The sequence below is a fragment of the Lytechinus pictus genome, chromosome 7, assembly GCF_037042905.1.
Source record: "Lytechinus pictus isolate F3 Inbred chromosome 7, Lp3.0, whole genome shotgun sequence".
NCBI classification, from domain to species: domain Eukaryota; kingdom Metazoa; phylum Echinodermata; class Echinoidea; order Temnopleuroida; family Toxopneustidae; genus Lytechinus; species Lytechinus pictus.
In genome coordinates, this window is record NC_087251.1 from 42,090,463 (window position 1) to 42,103,132 (window position 12,670).

The 12,670-nt window shown below is 34.1% G+C and overlaps 1 protein-coding gene across 1 annotated transcript; it reads left to right on the forward strand.

Moving 5' to 3' along the window:
- The first annotated feature begins 236 nt into the window (after positions 1 to 236).
- On the forward strand, positions 237 to 12,607 carry LOC129265724 (regulator of microtubule dynamics protein 1-like). Its single transcript, XM_064102722.1, has 8 exons — positions 237 to 714; positions 3,787 to 3,964; positions 4,423 to 4,534; positions 5,408 to 5,544; positions 7,426 to 7,503; positions 8,213 to 8,365; positions 9,317 to 9,397; positions 10,057 to 12,607. Exons 1-8 carry the CDS (start codon positions 356 to 358, stop codon positions 10,105 to 10,107), a joined length of 1,149 nt encoding a protein of 382 aa, XP_063958792.1. The 5' UTR covers positions 237 to 355; the 3' UTR covers positions 10,108 to 12,607.
- Positions 12,608 to 12,670: the final 63 nt, after the last annotated feature.

The following is a 12,670-nucleotide window of genomic DNA, read 5'->3' on the forward strand; positions in this document are numbered from 1 at the left end:
CTTTCTCTTTCATATTTATTACAATGTAGTAAAAAATGTTCTATTGTCTCAGGAACCTGACAATGTGAACATAGACCATTTTCATGTTGATTACATTTATACTGATAATAATTCAATTTACATTTTCCAAGTCTTAGCCGGTGAATCATAGTCTCTTCAAATCGAATGAGACCTTGATAACTAATGAATATTCATCGGCGAGACTGACGTCATTTTACGAGTCTCCTTTCAAACTTGGATCATAAGTGCCTACCGGAAAATATGAACTGTGACCTGCTGCGCTGCTGAATGTACGGGAAATCATTAATTTTCTCCTTTTTTGCATTACATTTCTCTCGTGCATTTTAATATAAAGATGTTGAAAAATCTAATGACTTGGAAGGAATTTGGACTCGGTCTTCTTATAGGAGCAAGTGGAACGATTGTCGTCACTCACTTAGTAAACAATATTTGGGCAAGTGATGTGCAACGGCTCGCAGAAGCTACCAAGGAACTCCAACGGGAGTGCAGGGAGCTCCGGGCAGCTCTCCGAGCGTCCTCCGACGAGACGGATGGTGAAGTTCGTAGACGAGGAGGACGACCAAGAACACCTGGAGACACTCGGCCTCGAAGTCGGGGTGGTGGTATGAAGAGAGTTGGATCAGAGATAATATCATTGCACCCTAGCACAAGTGATGAAGATGAAGATCTTGACTTTGAAGAAGCTTACGAGGGGTGAATAACATTTTATTTCCATGATGATTTATTACAGTCACGAGTCAGCGCAGCTCTTAGACAGCTGGCAGCCGTCTGTTTCGAGGAGTTTTTTAACTTTTTTTTTAACGGAGTTCAGCTGAACAACCAACATAACAGAGACCGAAGCTTTTGGTCTACGCAGCTCTATACTATAGTGGATCATATTCCCGAACACTTTTCATGAATTCAAAACAATATTCTCATAAACTTCACCAAACTTTCACCATAAACACTCAAATACTTAGTAACTTACAAAATATAAACATGTAAAATTTTTGCTGAAATCATTTTTCTTTTTCATGATATTATCAGCTTCCAATCTACCTCAAGCGAAGTTCGTGCAGGTGTCACTCCACTTCACTACCGCTACACTATGCTCCACCTACCCGAACTTCGAGACCGTGAACTCGATCTGATATTCCGAGTGACAAAGGTGGGATTTTATGGGGGGAAAATATAAAATTCATGCAACATCACAATCTTTAAAAACAAGTAAAACTAATATTGTTACTTTACACAAAGTTTCACTTCTTTTCCATGCTTCTATCAGTCTCAAAATTGGTGATTTAGAGCCAACGTGAAGTTCCTCACACGTATAAATAATTTGCTGCCGATTTCAAAACATCGCATGTGCGAGGGTCCAAGCTCGGACCGGACCCTGTACCTCGCGCATATCGCATCCGCATGCGATGTTTTGAAATTGGCAGCGAATTATTTATACGTGTGAGGAACTTCATGTTGGCTCTAAATCACCAATTTTGAGACTGATAGAAGCATGGAAAAGAAGTGAAACTTTGTGTAAAGTAACAATATTAGTTTTACATGTACTTGTATTTAAAGATCGTGATGTTGCATGAATTTTATATTTTCCCCCCATAAAATCCCACCTTTGTCACTCGGAATATCAGATAGAGTTCATGGTCTCGAAGTTCGGGTAGGTGGAGCGTAGTGTAGCGGTAGTGAAGTGGAGTGGAGCCTGCATGAACTTCGCTCGAGGTACTTCCAATCAGACCCTCAAACTTCGCATGTGAAATATTTTGGTCACTTGAAAATGGTATGATATCATCACCGAACGTGTGTTTTCTATGGGTAAAGTTGAGAAAACAAAATCACTGATGAGCTATTTACCATAATGTATTATTTTGTGAATATGAAGACTTTTTAAACGTGTTTTTGACAATTTTTCTAATCAAGTTCCCTTTGGAAGGATGTTGAAAAACTTTTGAGCGTATGAAATTATTACTGACACGTATTATGTGCACGTTCAGTAATACGAGGCCGGTTGGTAATACAATCACTCACTATACAAGTCAGATCAACATTAGATTTATTAGATCTGAGTTGAACCTGGTAGATGTACTAGGTAGTAATTATTGGGGAAATGGGTCGATGTTTAATATTGTTATCAATTACTGGTTAAATTGAGATATCAAGACAAAAGTGCTAGTTGGTACTTGGTTCTTACTCTAAATAAACGCCACCCATCAGTTTATAATTTGAATGTTATTTCCGAAAGATCTCCAGATTTATAAAGCAAAATAATTGCAAACTTTTAATTTAATAAGAATATAGTGAGAATTATATGTCAAACATTTTCCCTGGCTCCCCTACTTTTAACAAGGTTCAAGATCTTGAGGTCCTTGAGTTCTTGAAGAGAGGAATTGCAAGGCATAATTTCTGGAGGCATTTCCAGCAAGTACATTACCATTATGTATGGTAGTGGATCGTATTACCGAACACTTCATGAATTCAATCATATCAAACACATTATTCTCATAAAATTCACCAAACTTTCACCATAAATACACAATTACCTAAAAATATAAATATGTAAAAATTTTGCCGAAATCGTTTTTCCTTTTTACGATATTAGCTTCCAATCGGACCCCTCTTCGCATGTGAAAAATTTTGGTCACTTGAAAAAGGTATCGTATTACCGAACGTGTGTTTTCTATGGGAAAAGTTGAGAAAACAACAAAATCACTGATGAGCTATTTTGACCATATTTTATTATTTTTAGAATATTAAGACTTTGAAAATGTGTTTTGACCATTTTTCATCATCTTTCTATTTAAGTTATCTTTGGAAGGATGTTGCAAAATTTTGAGCGTATGAAATTATTTTCTGATGCGTATGAATGCGCGCGTTCGGTAATACAAGGCCGGTCGGTAATACAAGCACTCACTATACATGTGTCATGAATTAAGACAAGATCTAGGGCAACCAAAGGTGATAGATCATGAGCAATGATAATATGATGATGATGTTGATGAGTGCAGTGATTATTGATATGAATGAATTGGTATGCAATGTTCATTATAACAGATGACAATTCTCTTTTTATCCTTTTCCAGAGTACATGCAGCTGTATTAGTTGTAGACATAACCTGTAGGTTTGTCTTATTACTTGCCTGACCAAAACTAACCATAAAACTTTATTTTTTCAAATGAAGATGAATGTTTTTGATAAATCTCATTCATGTAGCTATTCATGTTAGAAAAACAAAAGACATGCACTACCAGCCATCTGTACACTCACCTTAAACCTATTTCAGATAAATTTCAAATTTGAATATCATAAGGAAAAATCAACAAATGACAAATTAATCTGGTCTTCAGTTTCAATTATTGTAGAGCAATGCCATTTTTCTTTTAGACACATTTCTAAATTGCAGCACGTGAGAAAGGGCACAAGAAATCAATAAGGTCAATATAAAGAGGGGCATCAAAGCCAATCAACAGGTTATCCACTGCCATACATGGCATCCAATGGCCTTGCGTTAGTCTGCAAGTACAGACTCGAATTTGACACTTTAATTAAAACCATGTCTAGAGTTAAGACTAGACTCCAAACTCTCTGTTTGAGCCAGCCATAGTACAGTGAATCTAGTCTCACTACTTCAGACTCTGCATTAATATGCATTATGCACTTTGCAAATTGTGAAAGCAAAGGGTCTGTGCCTGCAGACTAGCTTTGATCAAGTTCAGCCCTGAATACATGCTGAAAAAAAATGAAATGAAAATTATCCCCCTGTTATCATATTCTTACAGATTCACTACCCCCGAGTATCCACTCCTTTACAAAGATGCCCCTGAACAGAGGTTTCAGAGCATAGCAACATCTTCAGAGGAACTGAAAGAATTCTTGGTGGAAATTGACAAACTCTTTGATGGTTCCCAATCTGATCACCAGGAAGCCCTTCGGAGAATGCTAGCTAAAGAGTCTCAGGTATGCCCCTACTTCAGCCCCCTTTATTGTACAAAGTACTAGAAAAATTACAAAGTATTACAAAGTATTAGAAATTGAATATTGATTTTGATGATACTTGAAAATCTGGCTCCATATATTTTTAAAATTTTAATGGGGGATGGAACTCTTGCCAAAAATCCACGCTTGTTTACCGGTAATCAATAAGTTTTCTTTTACTTGTTGAAAATTATCAATAATTTATTTGACATTTTGTACAATAAAAAAAGTATCTTTGAATTTGATGAGTTTTTAAATTTCTTAAAATTTGAAAACGATTGTCAAATAGAAAATTACATCACCTAAACCATCAGAGATAAACTTTGGAGATCTGTACTATCTATGTAAATGTATCCAATGTTTTTTCTTAGAAGTGAATCTGAAAAAAAAAGAAGAAATGTAATGTATTGAGCAACGTCCATGTTTCTATCCCCCTTTAGTATTCGTCAGAGTCAGAATTCTTATGGCGGTTAACAAGGGCTAAGGTCTTAGTCTCTGAGGTTTGTAGAATTGAAGGTAATGATGAGGAGCGCAAGAGACTTGTTTTTGAAGGTAAGAAATTGAGTAAAATTATGTAAAGAAAAAAATCCAGAAGGAAAATTATTGTAAAATGATTGGCATGCTTGCTTTTTTCATCATTAAATGAATAAATATCCAGTCTGTAATTAAGATAATGTTCTTTGTTCGACAGTCATGAAATTACCTGTTTCGGTACAATATGCATTCACTTGCGAGGCTGCAGGCTTCATTAGGCCTTCATTGTAGATGGTTTTTCTGATATAGCATAATGATGGTGAAAAGAGAATGATATTTGATGTCATCGAACCAATCGTATCTGAACCTTTTTAATTGATCCAGCCGTTAATAGTTATGGTGTGCTTTATTACATCAAGGCATTATGAGATATCAACATCAATTCTTGTCGCTATACTTTCTAACCTTTAGTAAGTAATCATCAAAATCTCTATCAGAAATAAACTTTGCAATTCAATGTAATCAGAGTTGCCAATCAGTAGGATTTTCATCCTATTAAGTAGGATTTTAAGTGGAAAGTGACATTAAATTTTATTTCCCCCCAGAAATAGGAGTTTTGAAACTTGTAAGAATGACATAATTTTAAGAAAATGGGATATTAGGCTTGAAAATGAGATGAAAAGAAATCAAGAAAAAAAAATCACCTGGCTTGAGTCATTATGTTCATTTTTCAGAATATGTAAACACTAAAAAAGAAAACTTCACCAAAAGTTGCTAAAATTTCATGTTTTGCGTCTTTAAATAAAAATGGGAATCTATTTTCTGTTTCTTATTTTTCACAGTTTTGGTTGGTAGCTCTGTGTCATGGTCATTTTTCATCATTACCACAATAATTGTATGTTTAGTGACTGTTAAAGTAGGTTTGACTTAATGATTATATTTTCATTGCAGGAAGGGAGCATGCTAAGCGTGCAATAGATCTGAATGATGAGAGTTCGGATAGTCATAAATACTATGCAATCACTCAGGGTATTATAACAGATTGGGTGTCTTTCTCAGAAGCAGCTTCACTTGGCAATGAGTACAAGGTAGGTGTTCTGATAGTCATAAATACTATGCAATCACTCAGGGTGTGCTGTCACATGATGTAGTTTTGACCAATCAATGATAAGAATGTTTTTGTAAGGTTAGCGTTAATATATCAATTATAAACAGTGACAATATAAGATTGTAGACAAATATAAATGAACTCACCAGCTTTTGAGTACTTGCTGCGGGAATAGTTGATAGATTCTCCCAATGTAAAAGAATTCTGATAATATCAATTCACATATTCAAATCATATCTCAGGCCTGATGGCATGATGTCTGTTAACAACAGCAGTGCGAAATACATGTATGATACAAATGAAGAGTATGGAGGTCATGCTGCAATGACGTCTGCACACGAGAGGCCTTGACATACATGTAGTGCGTTGCGATGACAGTGAGTGAAGCATTCTCCATAATGATATTGCGCAGCTCTCAATAGATAACACAAGCAATGATAATTCAGAGATGTTAATCAAAGATTCAACTAAAAAGCTTGTTCTCATGATGATGAAAATCCAATGTGTAATAATCCACAAATGTTGACAAGCTTCTTGCTGAGTTAAGAGAGAATAAGGGTGACAACTGACAAGGAGATGACTTTGTAATGTCCACTCTAAGTGGATGCAGTGAAGTGAAGTATGCTTATCAAATGGGGTTTCTCTCATGCTTTAATCTGGTGTGGTTGTTGCTAATTGAGGAACATGTAGTAACAGTAGCTGATGGAAAATGTTAAACATTCCTTTGCTGTCAAAAGTACACTGTTGACTGTGTAATGTACACTGTTGATGGTATAAAGATACATTGTTGACTATATAAAGATACATTCCTGACCATTACTGAACAATGAAGCTCAGACCAGTGGTTGCACAAAAGAATCAAGTTGAATAGAACAAAAATCTGTCTTTCGATTGCATGATCAGATTAATTCAGGTGTTGATCAAGCTTTGATCATACTCAGACAAAGAAAAAATACAGCTTGTTGCTCCAGAATACAAAATCACCAAGCCTAAGGTTGAATTGTGGTAACCTTAATAATTGACAATCTGAATGTTGTATGTCATCAAAATTATTTGTGAAATAATAACATTTTGTGGTATGTGTACAAGTAAAGTGATAATGAATGTGTTGGGAAGTATGGTGTTGAGGAAACCAATCATTGTCATACTCACTATTTGTTTCATATTTCATTATATGAAATGTGACATATTTAAAATCATTCCTTCATTAATATAAGACTTTGGTGTGATTCCCCATGGAAATGTGTGGAGCGTTGTGGCTCAGTGGATAAGTCTTCTGACTTTGAAACAGAGGGTCGTGGGTTCGAATCCCAGCCATGGCGTAATTTCCTTCAGCAAGAAATTTATCCACATTGTGCTGCACTCGACCCAGGTGAGGTGAATGGGTACCCGGCAGGATTAATTTCTTGAATGCATGAGTGCTGAAAGGCAGCTCGAGCTAAAGCCGGGGTAATAGTAATAATAACAACCCGCCTCGGTATAGAATATTTCTAGATAGATGGCACTATATAAATGCCTATTATTATTATCAAATGTCAAATAAATGTATTATGATTTATCAATATTTGGTCTTCATCCTTTGTATCCTCAAATCGCTGAAATTGAAATAATTGATGATAAAGTACAAAAGAAATAATGAATGTCTTCCTCATTTGCATACCGACAGGGAGTGCATTCAGCCATTTTGTTTCATTGTGCAAAGCTTTCTTGTTTTACATTTGAATTTGATAAAAATGCAATGTTTGTCTAATTTTCTCTATTTTCTTTTCATCTTGTCAAGGTAGATTAGGCCTTTAATATATGAACAAGGTACCGGTATTGATTAATTCTGTCTCATTTTTTAATTATTTTTTTTTATCAGCAACATATAGAGAGAGCATTGGAGTTAAGACCGGAAGAGCCCTACCTCAATCATCTATATGGCAGGTTCCTTTTTAGTGTAAGCATTCTGAATTTGACCAGTAGATCGGTCTTTGAAGTCTGAATATTTCAGGTTGTCTCAATTTGATCAAATCAGTCCATTATCACTCAAATTTACTTGCATTTACTTGTAGAATGTATGTGATATGTCCATTCTTACATATCAGAGTATTGACCCTGAGGGTTAATTGACTTGGTTCGACCAGTTAATCTATCATTCATAATTTAGTTTAGCATACTTAAAACATCAAATTTAGAATGGCTGAATTAAGTATAGGTAACCTTATAAGCATTCTTTTGTATTAATATTGATTTTGTGGTTGTTGAATGAAATTATTCAATAATTCAACTTCTGTCCCTAAAGTAGTTTATCAATATAAACTGAAATACAATCAATTTGTTTAGCTTATTAAGTCAGCTTTGTCATGTTATATGTTCAGTAGTCAGTAAACTTGGAGGACACTTAACGCAAATAATTCTATGTCAATGTTTATAAAACAAGACCTACTTATGCCTAAGATTGATTTTTCAGTCTTAATAGATTAAGCTGAAGCTTAAATTTTTGGAGTAAAATCAATCTCTTCATGAAATAATGTCAATTAGTTCATGATGATACAATTTTTTATGTGAATGAAATTGCTTATGTGAAAATAATGTATTGTGTATGATAGTAATAATCATAAAATCACTGACTTGTTTTTCTTTGTGAACCCCCCCCCCCCCTTTAGATTGCCAATTTAGGGTGGATGCAACGAAAGGCTGCTGTTATGATGTATGGTCTGTCTCAAAGTCTCAGTCTAGATGACGCCCTCGCTTGGTTTGAAAAGGCAGAGGAACTTCAACCCAGTTTTTCCAATCTCAATCCATTCTATTCAGCAAAAGTGAGTATGATATTCATTCAACATTGTGATAAAATCAATACATGAATATGCACCTGTTCACATATTTTTATGAATGGAGCTTATTCAATATTTACTATCCCCAACTCGTAACTCTGCATTATACCTCGGTCACATTTGCTCTACGAGGGCCGAATTTCGACTCGCCGTAGAGCAAATGTGACCGTGGTATTAAAGTTAATTTAAAAAAATGACAAAGCTTAACATATTCCTTGCATCAAAAGTAGTGTGATTTCAATCCCTCAGAAATTTTCAAAGAAGTGGAGAAATATTTTTTCTCTAAATTATATCAAGCCACACACTAAACTCTACCCTTTTTAAGATGTTTTTTTATTTCATGACTTTGAGCCTTATTCAGGGCCTGTACTTGATATGAAATAAGTTTTATAACCTAACATGGATTGAGAATGGTCATATTCATTTATGAAATTTGTATATTAAATGTCACAGCTGATTGAATATGCATTATTGAGCTTACATTTGCAAAATTGATTTGAATATTTGAGATATTTATTTTTTTGTGTGCATGTAAGTGATATGTTAATTCAGGTTGAATTAAAATATGGGATTCGTAGACTGAAGCTCATAGCTGATTGCATTTTTGATAGACATGAAATGAAAAGGAGGAGGGAAGGGTGTCCCAATCAAATGCATAATTCTTTTAAAGTTTTCTTTGAACATTCTTTTTTCAAATGGGTAGATAATCCACTTGAGGCTTCTTAACAAATGCCTTGAGCCGCACTTTCAGCGAGAATCTCAATATTTTGGATTGTGTCTTACCACATCTAATCCTCCCCATACACAAGACAATTGGGAATGTCAGGAGAGCTGCTGGAAAGACACCAAGTGAAATTCCTGTTAAAAGTAAAAAAAAGATGATAGGGATATAATTGGTAAGGTGTCTGATGCATCATTTTCAACATTCATTAACAGTGTTACATTGCCAAAGGACAAACTGACGTTGCAGTGGAATTCTTGCGCAAGGCCATTTCCGATCCTGGCAAGAGTTTTGAGGTGTGTACAAGATGGTGTAGCAGTCTTACGATCCTGTATATTGAAATATTCCTGTGCAAATGATTTGCTGTGTCATCCAAATTATTCACTTGAGATGAGGAAGAAATACAGTGTAGAATAATATTTCATATGACCTATATCCTATTTCAATTTCTAATATCTGATAAGGAGTAGGTAAATATCTCACGAAACATAGAAGGGAACATCAATACTAAGGTGTATTTAGATGCATAGAGTGTACCATCCCCCTTTATGCCTAGGTTATTGCTTGAGGCATTATGTTTTTGGACCATCCTACCATCTGTTTTACCTTTGTAAGTATTCTTGTGACTTCAAAGAATATATAAGTATGAATACTATCATTGTTAATTTACGTCACAGATACATTGCTTTGTATAAGAGTGGTACAGTCAAATTTCATTGCAAATGTTTTACTTTGAAGAAAAAAAAACACTTAAAGAGTTAGCAATTTTCCTTTGGCTCCTGGGGCCTGTTCCATAAAACTTTTGCCATAAAAAAATTTGGCAAACAAAAATAATGCCATTGACACTTATACATTAAAACACTCCGGCCAAAAAAATGCCATTGTTTTTCTTTTATGCAACAGGCCCCTGTAGTCATTCTTTATTATATTATATTTTTTCTGTATCTGTCTGCAGGAACACGAAGTACGACAAGAAGCGAAGGAACTTCTTCAGAAGTATGAATGAGATCGGATAGAGGTTCGAAGAAAGTACGACAAGAAGCACAGGAACTTCTGCAGGGATATGAATGAGGTCAGATAGAGGGTTAAAGGTCTACAAACCATGCTGCTCAACTAGCACAAAACAAAGATACATCTTGGTTATCATGCATGTTTACAAATCCCACCCATCCATAGGCGTAAATATTTGATGTTTGCTTGAATTTATGCCAGTGCTCCCATCTATTCAGATGTATGAATGTGCTATCCCATTTGTCTATCGTGTGATTTGTCATTGTATGATATTACATGATAACTAGCTTAGATAGAATTAAGGTCCCTTCATAGCAAAATTATGTAAATTAATAAGGTGGTTACAAATCCAGTTTGTGTAATAAACCAGTGTTTATTTGTATTCAAGTTAAATGAGTATTTATAATTCTGAAACATAATTACTATGAAATATTGATATAATTGTGTATTATTTTTCTATTTCAGGGATTGATAACCATTTTGTAAGTATTTCTCTAGAGACTCTAAGAGGCTTTAATGGCAACTTCTTAAAGAGGAGGGGGTTTTGGACCTTTTCAATTCTCCTTCCATAGGGGTAATACAGAGACCCTTTTGCTTGTATAGTTCTAAGATGATGGGAAAGTTTACCTGTGATAAAGAAAATAACAAAGAAAATAGAATAATAAGCAAATAATCACTGTTGGTGAAGGTGATGGGCAAACTATCACTTACGAGGCAAGCTAGATGGGGAAAGATAGCTATATCCATCTTTCTGAGGAAGTGATAGTTTGCCTCTTAACTTGAAATCAAGAGTTGATCATATGCTTTATATTCCACATGGAGAACCACTATAAGAAGGAAGTTTGATTTAAAAAAATAATTGAGTCGTATGTATACATATTTATACCTTAGGCTATAAAAGAAGGTATTTATTGGAACTGCAATCAACTTGGGAATCTACACTGACGTGAGCATATATTGCAGTCATATGTAAACTTGTTCATAGAGTCCTGCCTCACTTTATGAATAGGTGTATGAAACACCCTCCTTGGAGGATCTTAGTAGCAGGTTTTATACAAAATATTCAAATGATTTCTTTTACTTGGAACTACTCTATGATACATTAAAATTGGTATAATATTTTGGGGGGTTATTTTCCTTTTCATGATTAATTTGTCATTTGTGTATATATTGTTTAGTAAATTGAGAAATATAAATAAATTTTTGAACTTATCTGAACTGAAAATGTTATGAAAAAATTTATAAAAATGATATCATTGACAGATTTTAAGTTGAACAGCTCTGTTAATCAATATGAATTAACTGTTGGGTAAAGAGCTTTTTAATGACCGATGCCATGCTAACTAATTAAATTTTTACCATTTATCTATGACTGCTGCTTTATCACCTAAGCCAAAATGATTCAATTCAATTTTATTGTTTAACCATGAAATACAAAAACAATACAAACAAGTTGACAAACATGATATTCGGATACATTGTCATATATGCATGTATTGTCCAGTACTGAACAGAAAAAACTTGAAGCAAAAAATCAACTTTTGTTGATTCTTTTGTTAATACAGTAAGTTTGTACTTTGTACATCGTAATTAGTGAGTAAATATTGATGAATAATTTGCCATAGAATATAATTGGCACCTCATATGTTTTTTTTTTATTGATCTTATACAAAGTACGCACTGTGAACTTCATGAAAGGACTTGTCAGATGTTTTTTCGACAAGTCCGGTCTCATCCGACAGTTACTACAGTAACATTGCTTCTCAGCCAATCAAAATCAAAGAAAGTTGTCAGATCTGATAACTTGTCAAATGAAAAATGTTGATGAAAAGCTCCCAGGTATGCAATTTTTGTAATACTATTACCAGTATTTTTTTTATTTGAAATACCTCTTGAATGCTGCAATGTATGCTTTAGCATCAGATGTAATTGCCTTTGAGACAGCAATCCTTTGAATTTGAATTTTCATTTGTGTTTCATATGTAATATTGCAGAGTAATGTTTAGGTGTAACATTCAACGAACAAACTTGTGTAATAATCTTGCCACTGCTCACTTACATACCATGAACTTGTAGAATGTAACATCAGGAATTCTTTAAAAGTTATATTCTTGAAAATGTATAAGAGAGAGAAGAGGTATTCATGTATATGTAAAATTTCTCTTTTTCATGAAGTTTCACATTACCCTCAATTGGGTAGCAAGATATTAATATTTCATTTTTCTAATTCTGAATTCAATGTTTATACATTTGTTTTTATACATATGTATACATTTATATAAATATACAGCTGTGAAGAAAACAATTTTCAACACATTTTTAAGAAATGGTGCCCAGAAAATAGAGAAGCAAGATGGATGTTTATTGCTCGAAAGTTTCATTGAGTTTTGGTTCACTGAAATAATGATGCTTTAGAGAAATTTAATGATTGAACAAGTTCAATACATGTAGTCAGATATTTCATTGAGCATATTAAAGCATTTTTCACTTAATGTATCATTGTTTTGATACCATGACTTTATTGACCTAAAGAGGCGGAATATGAAATTGGTTTATTG